The sequence below is a fragment of the Pongo pygmaeus genome, chromosome 15 (genome assembly GCF_028885625.2).
Source record: "Pongo pygmaeus isolate AG05252 chromosome 15, NHGRI_mPonPyg2-v2.0_pri, whole genome shotgun sequence".
Lineage (NCBI taxonomy): Eukaryota > Metazoa > Chordata > Mammalia > Primates > Hominidae > Pongo > Pongo pygmaeus.
Window position 1 is genome coordinate 57,042,790 of NC_072388.2, and position 15,392 is coordinate 57,058,181.

The window sequence follows — 15,392 nt, forward strand, 5'->3', positions numbered from 1 at the left end:
GAAGATAAACACATACGAGGCTTAAATGTATTGCCCTCAAGAAGCTTACTGTAGACATGTAAGAGATTACATAGTTATTAAAGATTGTATAGTAAATTAAAAATTTGGTACTGAATGGAGTAAGAAAGGAGGGGTTCACCTAAAATTTAAGGAAGATTTTAGAAATGACAAGTTTTGGGTGGGTTGGTAGAGAAAGCTAATTTTTGCTTACACAGAGAAGGAATAAGAAGAAGAGATACACAAGAGAATTATTTCAGAGAGGAATAAAAAATAATTGGAAATTAATGCCTTTTTTCTTCTCTTCCTACTCCTTTACTTCCTCCTCCACTTCCTCGTCCCCTCTTAAATATCTCTTAAAGTTCAGCTCAAGTCCTGCATTCTTTGCAAGGTCTCTCTTAAATACTCTTGTTTTGTTTTGTTTTTGAGAGAGGATCTTTGTCACCCAGACTGGAGTGCAGTGGTGTGGTCACAGCTCACTGCAGCCTTAATCTCCCTGGGCTCAGGTGATCCTCCCACCTCAGCCTCCTGAGTAGCTTGGGACCACAGGTGTACATCACCACACCCGGCTAATTTTTGTATTTTTTTGTGGAGATGTGGTTTCGCCATGTTGTCCAGGCTGGTCTCAAACTCCTGGGCTCAGACAATGGCCTTGGCCTTCCGAGGTGGTGGAATCATGGGTGTGAGCCACTGCGCCTGGCCCTAAATACTCTTAACATAAATATGCCCCTTTGAATTTTGGTGTCACTTATCTCTAATAATAATTGTGGCACAAAATATATCCCAAATTAGATTATAATCCTGTAAAGAACCAAAAGTATATTTTTAGGTTTCTATGTGCATGTAAATATATTACTCAGTTCCTAGATAATAGATTTAATTTATATGGGGAAATTCTGGAAGTCCCTTGAACCTTTCAGTTGTATAGAAAAATAAGTAATTTTGATTTAGAATATTCAGATTGTAGGTTTGCCAAGAGTTTTTTTTTTTTTTAAATAACAAATTCTTTTATTTACTCAGATTTATCATTTACCAGAGGATATTGAAAATAAAAAATAAGTAAGACACTATTCTTATATTTGATGATTTTATGTATAATGTACAGAATAATCCAAGTGACAGTAATATAAAATAGTACATGTTCAGTATTAGGACTCCCTGGCCTGAGAGATTACATTTATTTGAGGAAAATATAGAAAGCCTTCACAAAGCAGGTGCTTTTGAGGTGAGCTTTGAAGGATTTAAAGATAGTAGGCAAAGCTTCACTAGAGGAAACAAAAAAATAGGTTAAAAAAATAGCATGCCTGTAATCCCAGCACTTTGGGAGGCCGAGGTGAGCGGATCACGAGGTCAGGAGATCGAGACCATCCTGGCTAACATGGTGAAACCCCATCTCTACTAAAAACACAAAAAATTAGCTGGGCATGGTGGCGGGCACCTGTAGTCCCAGCTACTCGGGAGGCTGAGGCAGGAGAATGGCGTGAACCCAGAAGGCGGAGCTTGCAGTGAGCTGAGATTGCGCCACTGCACTCCAGCCTGGGCAACAAAGCAAGACTCCATCTCAGAAAAAAAAAATAGGAATGGGTTTGTTCATGGAACTATTTGCTCTGGGAATCCATTTTGGCTAAATATTAGATGTGAGTGGGGGAATAATAGGAAATATACCTGCGAACATAATTTGAATCTAGGGCAGAAGGGTCTTTAAAAGTTCATCTAAAGAATTTGGACATAATTCTGCAGAGAATTTTCCAGAAGAGTGTTGTTATTTGAGCTACATGTTTAGGAATGTGAATGAAGAATGGCGTGTTACTAGAAAGACTGGAGGTGGCAGGAATCTATTTGAAGGCCATTAAATAGTTCATAGGTAAGGTAATTAGACCTTGGGTTATGCCTACTCATCCTTTAAAATTTACCTTAAGCTTTTCCTGCCACACCTTTTCCTTGCCCAGGTTAGGTGAAATCTTCCTCCTTGATGTTTTCATACTATTATGTGCCTAGTGGTATCACTGTACTTATCCTCCATTGTGTTCTTTTTGTGTATCTTTTTATGTTTGCCCCTGCAGTACACTGTTAGCTCCTTGAAGGTTGGCACAGCTATATTATTAGTCTAATAATTACCAGCACCTAGCAAACAAACAAAAAATACTTCCATCTGGTGTTAAGACAGCTGATGTGACTGCCAAGAATATTCAATTATCTGGATATACACTGTTCAGTATGATAACCATGAACCATATGTGGCCATTTAAGTTTAAATGTAACTTAATTAAAATAAAATAGAATTAAAAATTCATTCTCTCAGTTGCACCAGCCACATTTCAAGTGTTTAGCACCATGTGACTCACTGCTACTGTATAGGGCAGTGCAGATATAGAACATTTCCATCAGTGCACAAAGGTCTGTGAATGTTGCTGGAATGTAGCAGAGAGAGAGGCTAGTGTTAGGGAGAGCATGAACAGGTACATTTAATCATCTTCTAAAAAATATAAAGTTGTATAAAGGATACAGAGATTATTTACCATTGATACTGTTAAGATATTATTTTCAGAAGTTAAGGAATTAAAAAGTTCTTTGTTCATGTTTTAACTTGTTTTAATTACTAAGGATTGTACACATCTTGGTTAAAAAAGGTAACATAGATTTTTTTTTAATGACCAGATTTCAAAAAAGATCCCTATTCAAGTATATTTTTAAAAATTATATGCCAAATTTTCATCACAGATTATACATTTTATTTTGTGGACAATAATTTAACTTAGAATAAATCCTGATATTTTTAAAGTGCTGGTCACATCTCAATTTATATTTCTTTTCTTTTTGAAATGGGGTCTCATTCTGTCACCCAGGCTGGAGTGCAGTGTCGTGAATTTGGCTCACTGCAGCCTCCACCTCCTGGGCTCAAGTGATCTTACCATCCCAACCTTTTGAGTAGCTGGGACTATAGGCACACACCACCACACCAGGCTAATTTTTGGCATTTTGGGTAGAGACAGGGTCTCACTGTGCCACCCAGGCTGGTCTTGAACTCCTGAGCTCAAGCCATTTGTCCACCTTGACCTCCCAAAGTGCTGGGATTACATGCATGAGTCACTAGGCCTGGCCCTGTATTTCATTAATTGTTCATTTTATAATCTAATGACTAGGGATACATTAAATTTCTAGACAACCAATGAGCAGACAAAACATATAAGGGTATTTTTTTTGTATGTAATTCATTAATAATAGGAGTTATTTATAATGAAGCTGTTTTTTGTAAAATATAATCTATTTGAGAAGTTAGGGGATCCAGAATTGTTCTTTTGAAAAATACTGTTTTCCTGAGCACAGGAAATAGGAATCAATCTGTTCTTATTTTATATTTCAGGTAATATCTCCCAGCTGTAATGATGACATCACAGTGAAAAAGGATCAGTGTTTAGTTCGATCATTTATTGATTCTAAATTGTGAGTAATGAATCCTTTAATGATGTTACGTAGGAGGAAAAAAAAAAATGGAATTACAATGATAGACACCTCCCCCACCAAAACTTTATTTTTAAAAGTCTAATCATTCATGAACTGAGAAGTTGTTACCTAATAGGTTTTGACTTTTTGTAATGTAGGGTATTTTTCACTAATAAATTTTATATAAAAACTGTGAACATTATGTGAGAACAATATTAAGAACAGTTTTTTTTTTTAGCAAAGGATGGTATTGATTTTTTTCCTTAATTGTAAAATTCTATATTTTTATCATGTACTAGTAGTATGTGACATTTATTATTAACTCCAAAGCTTATTTTTTAATCTGTATTACAAGAGCAATTATTTTGACTTTTTTCATGATAAAAATCCAGACTTCTGGGCCGGGCGCAGTTGCTGACGCCTGTAATCCTAGCACTTTGGGAGGCTGAAGTGGGCAGATCATGAGCTCAGGAGATCGAGACCATTCTGGCCAACATGGTGAAACCCTGTCTCTTCTAAAATATAAAAAATTAGCCGGGTGTGGTGGTGCATGCCTGTAGTCCCAGCTTCTCGGGAGGCTGAGGCAAGGGAATTGCTTGAACCCGGGAGGCAGAGGTTGCAGTGAGCCGAGATCGCGCCACTGCACTCCAGCCTGGCGACAGAGTGAGACTCTGTCTCAAAAAAAATAAATCCAGACTTACAGAAACTTTTTCCTAACCTCATCTCTGCTTTGTGATCAAAAAAGTGAAATTAAAAAAGTTTTTTTGAGTTATAGTTCTCTGTGAAAAATTTAATGCCATAATATATCTTATAGTGATAAAAATATTTCAATATTACTATCTAGTAAATGTGCTTTTTTACTAAAATGAAAAATAAATTTCACAAATATTAAAATAGACATTGTTGTCTACAAGTGTTGAAAACATCATGCTGATATAAATTACCCCGTACTATCTGTAGGAGGATTGTATAGATTGAAATATTGTGAATGTGAGGCTGTCAATGTACTTTGAGTATATAAAACTTCAGAATTAAGATAACTAACTTTGCCCGTATTTCCTCTTCTTACCTTTCGTTAAGGACTAAGATAAAAACATTTTATAGACAATATTTTGATTTTGAGGTTTTTATTTTTCTATATGTTAACATGGACTATTTAAGTGATAATTTTTATTGAATAAATTGTTTTCTTCCCCTTGTTCTTGATAATTAGTTACTCTATAGCAAGAAAGGACATTAAGGAAGTAGACATTCTCAATCTACCGGAATCTGAGCTCTCCACTAAACCAGGTAAAAGAAAGATGAATTACCCTATTATTTTATGTTGTGGCTCTATTTGGAAAATAGCGAATAAAGCAAGACTGATACTCTCTGGTGCCACCATTTTAACTGTTTAGAGTTGATATCCACTCTTACTTGATTTTTTTTTAATGTCTAGATATAATATTTGATTTGTGATTAGATAAGTTTAACTTTTCATATTTTACCATTAAGATGTCTCACAGTATTCCGTAAAGTAATAACAAATGTTTATATAACATTATAACTTATGAAATATGTTCAAGCTTACTGTATCATTTTATAAATGACAGCTGAATTTGAATTCAGATCTTCTGATTCTGAATGCCATGCCTTTTCTATTGTTCTATGCTGCCAATTCCTTAGCAACTGCTGAAGTACATTTTCACTCTTAGGGCTTCAGAAAGCAAGCATCTTCTTAAAAACTAGAGTTGTTCCTAATAATTGGAAAATGGATATAAGTGAAATCCTAGAGTCATCCAGTAGTGATGATGAAGATGGCCCAGCTGAAGAAAATGATGAAGAGAAGGAAAAGGAGGCCAAAAAGACAGAAGAAGAGGTGGTAGGTGTAATTTCATGTTTGTAACAAAAACATCTTAATACTCTCTAGTGAAAATAATACCTTCATATATTTTTCCCTCTGTTTAGATTCTCTATTATTTGTTTCTGTCCATTTCTAGCATTGCTTAATTTGGGTGTTGAGGAAGGTTTTTGGCTCATAGCATAGTGTGTAAATCAGAACTAATTTTTAGTAAGAGATTACAAGAAAATACTTTTCAGGTTAGTTAATCAACAAGTGCAAACTGGTTTTTTTGGGGTCTTTTCCAAAACAACCCAGGAGGGAAAAAAATGTAATTTTTAGATATTTCATATGTGTTAACTCATTTAAACTACTACTACATATGAAGTAACTGTTGTTATCCTACTTTAAAGGTAAGGAAAGGGAGGTTCAGAAAAGTTAAGTAACTTTCCCAAGCTGGCACAACTAAAATGGGTAGAAGAGAGATTTGTACCCAGGTCTGGCCTGTCTCAACTTTAAAACCTCTTTCAGACATTTCACAATATTTCAAGGATAATTAAGGTTAAAAAAAAATCCTATCCCAACCCCAAAGAAAATTTTATTTGGCAATTTGATAAATCGTAGAAAAGATTTAGATTGTATGTTCTAAGTGCTAATGGTTTTCTTTGTAATATTGCCATGTCATTTATAATATGCATATAATTGTAGGAAATCATCCATGGAGTACTTCATGATTGCTTATATGAATACTGTTGTCTATTCTGCAGTGTTGTATCAAATGGGATAAACTGTCTAGTATATTTTGGTTGTTACGGGGTAAAAGGGTTTAGGGGCAAGACAAAGACAATGAATTTACTGAAAAGGGGGACCTATTTGAGCATGAAAAATATTGGCCTGGAAAAATGTGGGATGCTTGTTTCTGTTTTAAATACACAAATATGAATTTATGAAATGAAATAAGTATACTCATATGTAATGAAGGGCATACGCTATTTCTTTCCTTTTACTTCCCCTGCAGTATTTGGTTTTTTTACACTCTGAAATCAGAATGGCGGTTCATACTTACAGGCTGCCTACAGAGTTGCCATAGTAACGTGCTGTTGGTTTTAAGTGAGCATGCTCGGAAAGACAGGAAGGTTTAGCAGAGGCTTGGCAGGTTGCCAATGGAGGTTTGCCAGATGCTTTGAAATGGGCTGTCTTTCTTTTCCTTTCATGTAATGTCTGATTTTTATGTGGAAAAGAATGTAAGTAGTGCTGTATAACCCTGCGGATGCTATGCCCTAAGAGGGAAAGCAAATATTTGCAAGTCAGACTGAAAAATGTCCAGACCCTGTACTGATTAAGTAGAAGGGGAATCTAACCACTTTGCATTTGAAAGAAAATGCAGCATATAGGTAAGATTTTTTTTTGTATGTTTAGTTACCATTTTGATTGCCAAAAACGGGATTAAATAAGAATTTTAGGTATTGATGATGTAGCTGATAGGGAAGGACTCAGAACCAAGCGATATTCTTTCTTGTAAAAAAGACAGTAGGAGTCTATTTTTAGAATATCAATGGATGAAGGCTATTTTTCTGAAACAAGATAGATTTTGAAATGAAAATGATAATGAGACAGTTTGGCAAAATTCAGGATTTAAAGTCAGAATATTAAATGTGATTTTTGTATGTTATCTGTATTTATTTATAGATTATATGTTTTCAGGCTAATTAGGCCACATTTTCAGGGTGTGAACTGTTGCAAATCTGATTTAGCTTTTGTTTTTTAAATTAACATTAGTTAGGATCTTATTGTCCAATATTGAAGAAAGATTAGTCTCTTTATTTTTGCTAATACTTTTAATTGCTGTCCCTTCCAGAATGCATTTTCCCTACCCCCCCCCCCAAAAAACCCTGAAATTTTAAACAAAGAGGGTAAAAAGAGCTTTGTAGAAAGTTGCAGAGGGAGACTATAAAATAGTGAATTGTAAGTAGTGCTGTTATTACAATGATTAATTTCATAAATATTGTAATGTTTTATTCAAGCTGTGAGTGTACGTTAGTATAAAAGAATGAAGAGCAGAGGCAAAGCTCTGTTACCTATTGTTTGCAGGTAATAGTAAATAAATTTTTAAAGGTAAGGAAGCTTACAAGGATAGTATCTTAAAATGTGTCACCTAAATTATGAGCCTGTTAAAATTAAGTGAATCAGGATGCTTTTCATCTACTGGAAAATAACAGCAAAATTACAGAATTTAGGCACTGATTCATATGATTATTTATTTTTCGGATGGTCAATTTCATAGCATATGTTTTATTGAATTATTAAACTAATTGTTTTTCTCTGGCCATACAGGAAGATTTTCTTGAGTAAAATTTTGTTGCTTTAGAAAAAAATCAGCTGCATTTCTTGCTCTTGGGTTTAAGATTTAGTTGCTGAATCATTGTAACTTGTCTTGAACAGTTATTTTTTAAAAGTGTAATATACTGATAAACTGAAAAGCACTTTATATACAACAAAGAGGAGGGGAGTGACTATGGTGTAAAATGAATAAGAATCTGATAAGCCATGGCCTACCTGGCTTAGTCATTATGGGCCTTTACCACCATGTAGGTGAGGCTACGCTGTTGAATTACATTACAGATCAGAGTCTTCACAAAATGTAACGATGCTATGCTTTTCATGAAGATCCAATGTTGCATTACAATAATCAAAAAGATCTTTTGTAAGGTTCTCTAAATCACTATAACAATACTCTAGTCTGTTATTTGGTGTTTTTAGTATAGCAAGCAAATTTTATGCAGTAGAATCATACAAGTGTTAGATACTTCTGCAGTGTTAATGGGCAGTGAACATTGTTTTTATATTTGATGCTTTGGGTATCCTAACTAGCCTTAATAAGGAGATTTGAGATTCTGTGACTTTACATGAAAGAGCACCTTTTCCACTTAATATTAATTTGAATTCCTAAGTATTGGTAGTTCAGGATTTGAGTACAAAATACAGATCTCATGCTGTTACTGTGTGGGAAAAGATTGAGGATCTGACAGAAAGTAAATTTTACCTATATTACTTTAAAGTTGAACTTAATAATTACATTGAAAAAATCCCTGGGGGATATTTTTATGGGTATTACTTAAATGTTTTTGTTAAGAAAATTTTGTATTAGAAAAGATATTACTGGATTTTTCACCTTTGAAATTGATCAAAAAGTCCATGTAAACATAAGTAATCATATCAATTATTCATTTATTCCTGATTTATATTTACTTTGGATAAATATAGAAGAGTTTTCTAAGGGTAAAATAAATGGATGGTTGTTTAGAAAACTGAGTATTAAGGGGAATATGACCAGTGTTAGCTTTTAAAATCATTTTGGCTTATAATAAGTAGGCTTATAGGTTGGGCCCTTTTAAAAATTTCCTATTTAGTAATGAAAATTTGAATTCAGTCAATTTTTAAATAACTACTGCCATTTCTCTAATATTGGGAATTGTTTAGGGACCACTGATACATTAATGCCTAAGATTATATTCCACTATTGTAAAAAATCGTAAGTACTTGAGTTTGTTCATGGAAACATGAATATTATTTTTGATGTTTAAATCGTGTTATTTGTGCATATTTATGCCTTTTTGTAGATTGTAAAGGCATTTGTTGGTGGTCATTCAAGATTACTTTAGGTATAAACTTACAGTAAATGCTGGATAACTTAGGAAATCCATGCTAAATTGGTAGAATTTAAAGAATATTTTAAATGTAATGTTAACATTTTAAGTATATCTAATAACTTAAGTTGCCAGTGAAGCATTTCTAAGCAGATCCTAAAAAGCCAACCTTCCATGAATAATTGGGACTTTATCTTGCAATCATATATGACAACTGACTTGCTAAAATCTTGAAGTTTAGCCCATTAAGCAAACAAAAATGCCCTTATATATTTAGCAGAGTCTTTCTTCACAGTGTTAGTGTAAGAGTCTAGCCCAATTAGGGTCATCTAATCAGATTAATAAGGATTCCACTTTTGTGCACACAAATACAGCTACATACAGCTATATTTTTATGTATTAAAAAACACTTTTATATCAATGCATTTTATAGTTGTGGTCATATGATATAGTTGACTTGTACTAAAAATCTTGGATTTGATAGCATTTAAATGACATCTTGATGATTAAAATGTGTACGTTTTCAAATGGGGAAAAATTACTAGGCTCAGTTAACTGATAAAATACAAGAATCATGTAATCATTTATTTTAGGCAGGCTGTTGTTAAAACTGTTCTCTGAAATTATTAAGTGCCTTACTATGAATATATCATCTCTTATGTGAGCCCTGAAATTTTCTGTAGGTGTACAACAGGAAAGAATAGTACCACTCTAAATTTTATGATTACCAAATTTCACTGGGCCTTCAGCACTATTGGTCAATTCCCAATTTCTGTAAGCAAATCATTATTTCCTCCATTAAACCAATAATCCTATACCCACTCCACACAACTTCATAAAGAAATTGGGAGCTTCAGATGCGAGCATGCTGTAAACCTGTTTGCCTGCTCTCTTTCGCTCAAGGCACAATTGATAGTGTTTTGTCCTCCTCTATAAGAAGAGTCTCTCAGGTTATGTTCTGGATCTCATTCCCTTCCTCCTTTCAGGAAAAGAGAGACTATCGACTCTCTTCTCTTGCATCTTTAACTTACTCCTTTCAGTTATATCCTTCTCATCAGCTTTTTAAAACATGCTTACATCTCTCCCAGCCTTCTGACAACCCCTCCATATTTCCTCCACTAGTCTTCGGACACCCTCTGTGCTTTCCTCTAGATAACTACAGTCCTTCTTCATCGTCATGGCCAGAATGCTTAGAGTTATATACACTGTTCATGACCTCCACTTTACTCTTAATTCACTGTAGTGTGTCTTGCTTTCCCACAACTAAAACAACTTTACTAAGGTCACCAGTGACTCCAACAAACTTTCGTACTAAACCAAACACATTTTTGTCTTGATCTTATTTGAATACTGAGTAGTATTCAGTACCTCTGACATACCTAACTTCTTAGAACGCTTGATATCCATGACGACATCACATTTTTGGCCTACTTCCTATCTAAAATGACATAATGACTCGATATCTATATGTACATCAAAGATGTCTCTTCTTAGCTCGAGACATTTATATCAAACCAATGAGGATTTTATCCTTTTTTTTTTAAGAGACAGGGTTTTGCTCTTGTTAGCCAGGTTGGAGGCAATGGCGTGATCTTGGCTTACCGCAACCTCCGCCTCCTGGGTTCAAGCAATTCTCCTGCCTCAGCCTCCTGAGTAACTGAGATTACAAGCATGCACCTCCATGCCTGGCTAATTTTGTATTTTTAGTAGAGACAGGGTTTCTCCATGTTGGTCAGGCTGGTCTCAAACTCCCAACCTCAGGTGATCCGCCCATCTCGGCCTCCCAAAGTGCTGGGATTACAGGTGTGAGTCACCGCGCCTGGCCAAGGATTTCATCTTAACTTGTACATACCCAGACTCAGTATGTGCAAGACTGCATTCGTCTTCTTTTTCCCTAAACCTATCCTTTCCCTGGCTGTCTTTAATTCATTTTAATAAAAGCAACATCCACCCAGCTGTCCAAGCCAGATACACAGAAGTCACCTTGATTCTTCTTCTCTTAACCGCCTGTCCAATCAGATACCCGGTCCATTCTCTTCTACCTGCTCGAATAGCTCTCAAATTTGCCCACTTCGTTTGGTTTCTTTTCTTCTTTCTGCCAATTTACTCCAAGCCACTGTTCTCTTTTACCTAGACTAATGCAATAACAATAACAACTTAATTGTTCTTTCAACGTCCATGCTTGCCCTCCTCCAATCTGTTCTCTGTACTGGATCTACAGTAATTTTTTTTTTTTTTCTAACTGCAAATATATATGTGATTCCTTTAGAGAACAAAAGAGGTTGTGGTTTTTATTCTTTTGGATTAAAATATTTCTAAAGCATATTGCGTAATACCACCTTTTTCTAAAAGCAGTATAATGTACATTATTTAATGTAATATTTACTCAAGATTTAATTATTGCATTCTTGTAATACACATACTGTCTTGGCTCTTAGTCCTTACACCAAATGACATATGTCTGTAAAGATTGTGAATTTTTCTCCCAGTTTTCTTTAATCTATATATTGTCAATTCTCAGTTTTTACATATGATAACTTTCTGGACATTTCTTCAGAATTCCACTTGGGATGCGGCTTATTGATAACCTATGTAGTCATTTTGACCTATGGCTCACCTGAGTTACCAGACTTACTATTTGTTTTGTTTTCTTTTCACTTTAAGTTAAACCTGAAGTTTAACTGAAAGTTTAAAATTTTAAGCTTTCTTTTTAAATTTGTCTTTATTTGCTGTTTCCCTAAGGTGTTGTGACAAAAAAAATATTTGTTGTACCAGAACATACATCAAGATCTACCTTTCATTATACCACTATTAAAATGTTTACCTTTTGTAGGAGATACAAACAAGTAAAGGTAACCACGCCAAATAATGTTCTCAGTTTATTCATGGAGACTTGGTGGTTTTTAAAGTAAGACTGTTTGTTTAGTCCTTACAACAGTCTATGAAAATATGTATATAAATAAATATATACATATGAAATCGCCTCAGAGTGCATTGCCTGAGAAAAGAGAGATTGTGAAGGGAGGTTAGATACCTTATCCCATAGTTCCTCCCAAAGTAGACTTTCTTTTTCTTTTTTCTTTTCTTTCTTTTTTTTTTTTTTTTTTTGAGACAGTCTCACTCCATCACTCGGACTGGAGGGCAGTGGCGCGATTTCCACTCACTGCAACCTCCGCCTCCCGAGTTCAAGTGATTTTCATGCCTCAGCCTTCCCAGTAGCTGGAATTACAGGCATGTGCCACCATGGCCAGCTAATTTTTGTACTTTTAGTAGGGACGAGGTTTCACCGTGTTGGCCAGGCTGGTCTCGAACTCCTGGCCTCAAGTGATCCTCCCACCTTTGCCTCCCAAAGTGCTGGGATTATAGGCATGAGCCACTGCGCCCAGCCCCAAAGTGAACTTTCTAGAACCTTACAACAAATCTCCAAGAACCTTCTCTTTTTATTTATATATATAATTAAGAAAACCGAGGTTTAGAGAGGTTTCAGAATTTTTTACAGGCTTTTAAGAAAATGTTCTCTCCTCCTCTAGACTGTAAGATCTGTGAAAGCAGGGGATCTCAGGAGTTTTGTTTTTTCCTTTTCCTACCAGTATATATACCTAACAGCTATCAACACAGAGCTTGCTTGGCTCATATTAAACCTTCATTAAATGAATGAATATGGGTTATGCAATTGTTGTAGTAAATTACTCTTTGAAACAGGGTGGTGGGAGATTTGTTATAAGGTTCTAGAAAGTTCACCATGGCAGGGGGAACTAAGGGATAAGATATCTAACTTCCCTTTATAATATCTCTTTTCTCAAGCTGTGTACTCTGTAGGCAATCTCAATTTCTTACATAATTTTGTGAGTTTATAAAATAAATTATTTTTTGCTTAAGCCATCTTGGGATAGTTTTCTGTCACTTGTAGTAAAAGTTATTGACTAACAATGCTCCTTGTTTGTATTTTGTTCCACTTACTCCAGGTATCTTCCTTGTGGTGTTTTCTCTTCGAATTCATTATCCATAAACATCTTTATAAAACATAGGTGGTTCCTGATGGTAACCCTTTATTGGCTTTCAGCACCTTCAGGACGAAGTCTGGGTTTTTTATCACAGGCCTTTAGAAGTCTGCCCGATCATGATTTGACCCATGCCCACCTCTTTATTCTCCCTTCCATTATTCTTCCATGATATGGGACTTCTTATAGCTCCCCTGCTGCCACTTAGATATTGTTCAGAAGCTGCTGTTGAGCTGTTAAGATATATTGCATTGAATACTGCCTTTGTGTTGCCCATTCCCTTTGTTAGTATTAAATATGATAGGAAAGATAAAGGCAAGTTTTAAAAACTCAGAAAATGAGTAAATGATAAACAACAGCTGAGATTTTAAAAATTCAACAGATGTCTGTAGGAACAAAGAGGGCTCTACTTGAATTAAAGTGGGTGAGTACAGCTTACAAATGTTCGATGCATTTACCTTAGTTCTAATATTTCACATTTTTAAAAAATCACACTATTTAATATATTATAAATTTAAAATTTTATACAAAAAATGTAAGCAGCTATTGGAATCACTGCTTCCTTCCTGTGAGTCCTTCAGTCCAGATATGTCCTCAGAACTGCCACTTCTGATGTACTCCTTGCAGTGCTTAGCTCTCCAGAGTGGAGCTTGGAGGGTGCTGTCTTAACATCTCTCTTTCCATGATAGGGATCTGCCCACTTCAGAGGACTCCTCCTGCTGCCTTCAAACTGAGCCTCATTTTTGGAGGTGGTAGGGATGAAGGAGAGGGGATGGAGGGATTGTGAGAGCTGAGGAGTGTGAGGACTTGTGATGGAGTTTCAGAGTTGGGGTGAGAAGGGGAGCCCATGAAGAGGGCCAGAAGAGGGACTATAGACAGCATCATAAAGAAATTTAAATTTCTCTATATTTGGTAAAAGTATTTAGTGTTATAAATCATTATGAATGAATGTACTAAAAGAAAAAAAGAATGTAATAAAAGATCTTACTTTTATTTATCATGAAGGAGAAACAAAGTTGCTTGTGTCCAAAGTAACATTATTGCACAAAAGTCCTTTGGTATTGAAAAAAGTGAGTGTGGTATACTGGAGTACACCCCCCCACCCCCCACCCCCAATACACAGAAAAGGTAGGGGTGTTATATAATTATTAAAACTTTCTTTTTTTTTTTTTGAGACAGAGTCTTACTCTGTCTGTCAGGCTGGAGTGCAGTGCTGATTATAGATCACTGCAGCCTCAACCTCCCAGGCTCAAGCCATCCTCCCACCTTAGCCTCCTAGCTGGGACTAGGATTATAGGCATGCACCACCATGCCCGGCTAATTTATTTATATATTTTTTTATAAAGACAAGGTTTCGCTATGTTGCCCAGTCTGGTCTAAAACCCTGGGCTCAAGTGATCCTCCTGCCTGGCCCTCCCAAAGTGCTGGGATTACAGGCAGGAGCCACTGAGCCTGACCAAAAATTTTAAGGGATTCCCATAGGGGTTCTTGAAACCTGAGAATACCCATCAATAATATGTTCTGTTACATACAATACACAGTACAGGGAAACCACAAAGATCAAGTTTAGTTATACCTTTCCTCACTTTAAAAATGTCAATTTTTGTGGCTCCGATATTTTATACGCTAGGAAACTATCCCAAGCCACCAGTTAGAACTGTGTACAAGTTACATGGGTCTGAGGAGCTTTGGGTAAAGTTCATCATCTTTTACTGACATATTTTGACAATTTGGACACTATCTGTCCACCTTCCTAATGTGTATTGGAAAGTAGACTTGCTAGCTAAGAAAGTTAATAGCTCCTACAAAAATAAGATGTGATCTTATTTTTCAAATTGTATTTGTCTCTGTATTACTCTGTTCTCACGTTGTCATAAAGAACTTTGTTAGACTGGGTCTTTTATAAAGAGGTTTAATTGACTCACAGTTCCACAGGCTGTACAGGAGGCATGGCTGGGGAGGCCTCAGGAAACTTATAATCAGGACAAAAGGTGAAGGGGGGAGCAAGCATATCTTCACGTGGCAACAGGAGAGAGAGAAAGAGTGAGCGCGCAAAGGAGGAAGTGCTATACTTCAAGCAACCAGATCTCATGAGACCTCACTATCATGAGAACAGCAAGGGAGAAATCTGCCCCCATGATCCAGTCACCTCCCACCAGGTCCCTCCCCGAGTATTGGGGATTACAATTCAATATGAGATTTGGATGGGGACACAGAGCCAAACCACATCAGTTTCCCGTCCCACTAAAATGGTAGGAAGTCTGTTTACTAGAATTTTTGCCATTTCCAAATGCATAATCGTTCATTTTCAGATTAATATATTTGGACAAGGGATAAGGTGAATGCCAGCAAGTCAAGGGCCATAACCACCTGTGTCTTTTTTTTTTTTTTCTTTTTCTTCTCTTTTGAGACGGAGTCTCACTCGTTTTGCCCAGGCTGGAGTGCAGTGGCGCAGTCTCAGCTGGGATTACAGGTGCACACCAG

General features: G+C 35.9%; 1 protein-coding gene across 3 annotated transcripts in view; it reads left to right on the forward strand.

The window, feature by feature from the left end:
• Positions 1–15,392, forward strand: part of ARID4A (AT-rich interaction domain 4A) — a 75,462-nt gene that overhangs the window by 26,403 nt on the left and 33,667 nt on the right. For all 3 annotated transcript variants that reach the window (XM_063651649.1, XM_054448110.2, XM_063651650.1), the window contains 3 exons: positions 3,362–3,441; positions 4,655–4,731; positions 5,136–5,302. In XM_063651649.1, the coding sequence (XP_063507719.1) occupies positions 3,362–3,441; positions 4,655–4,731; positions 5,136–5,302 (324 nt within the window). The remainder of the gene's footprint in view (positions 1–3,361; positions 3,442–4,654; positions 4,732–5,135; positions 5,303–15,392) is intronic.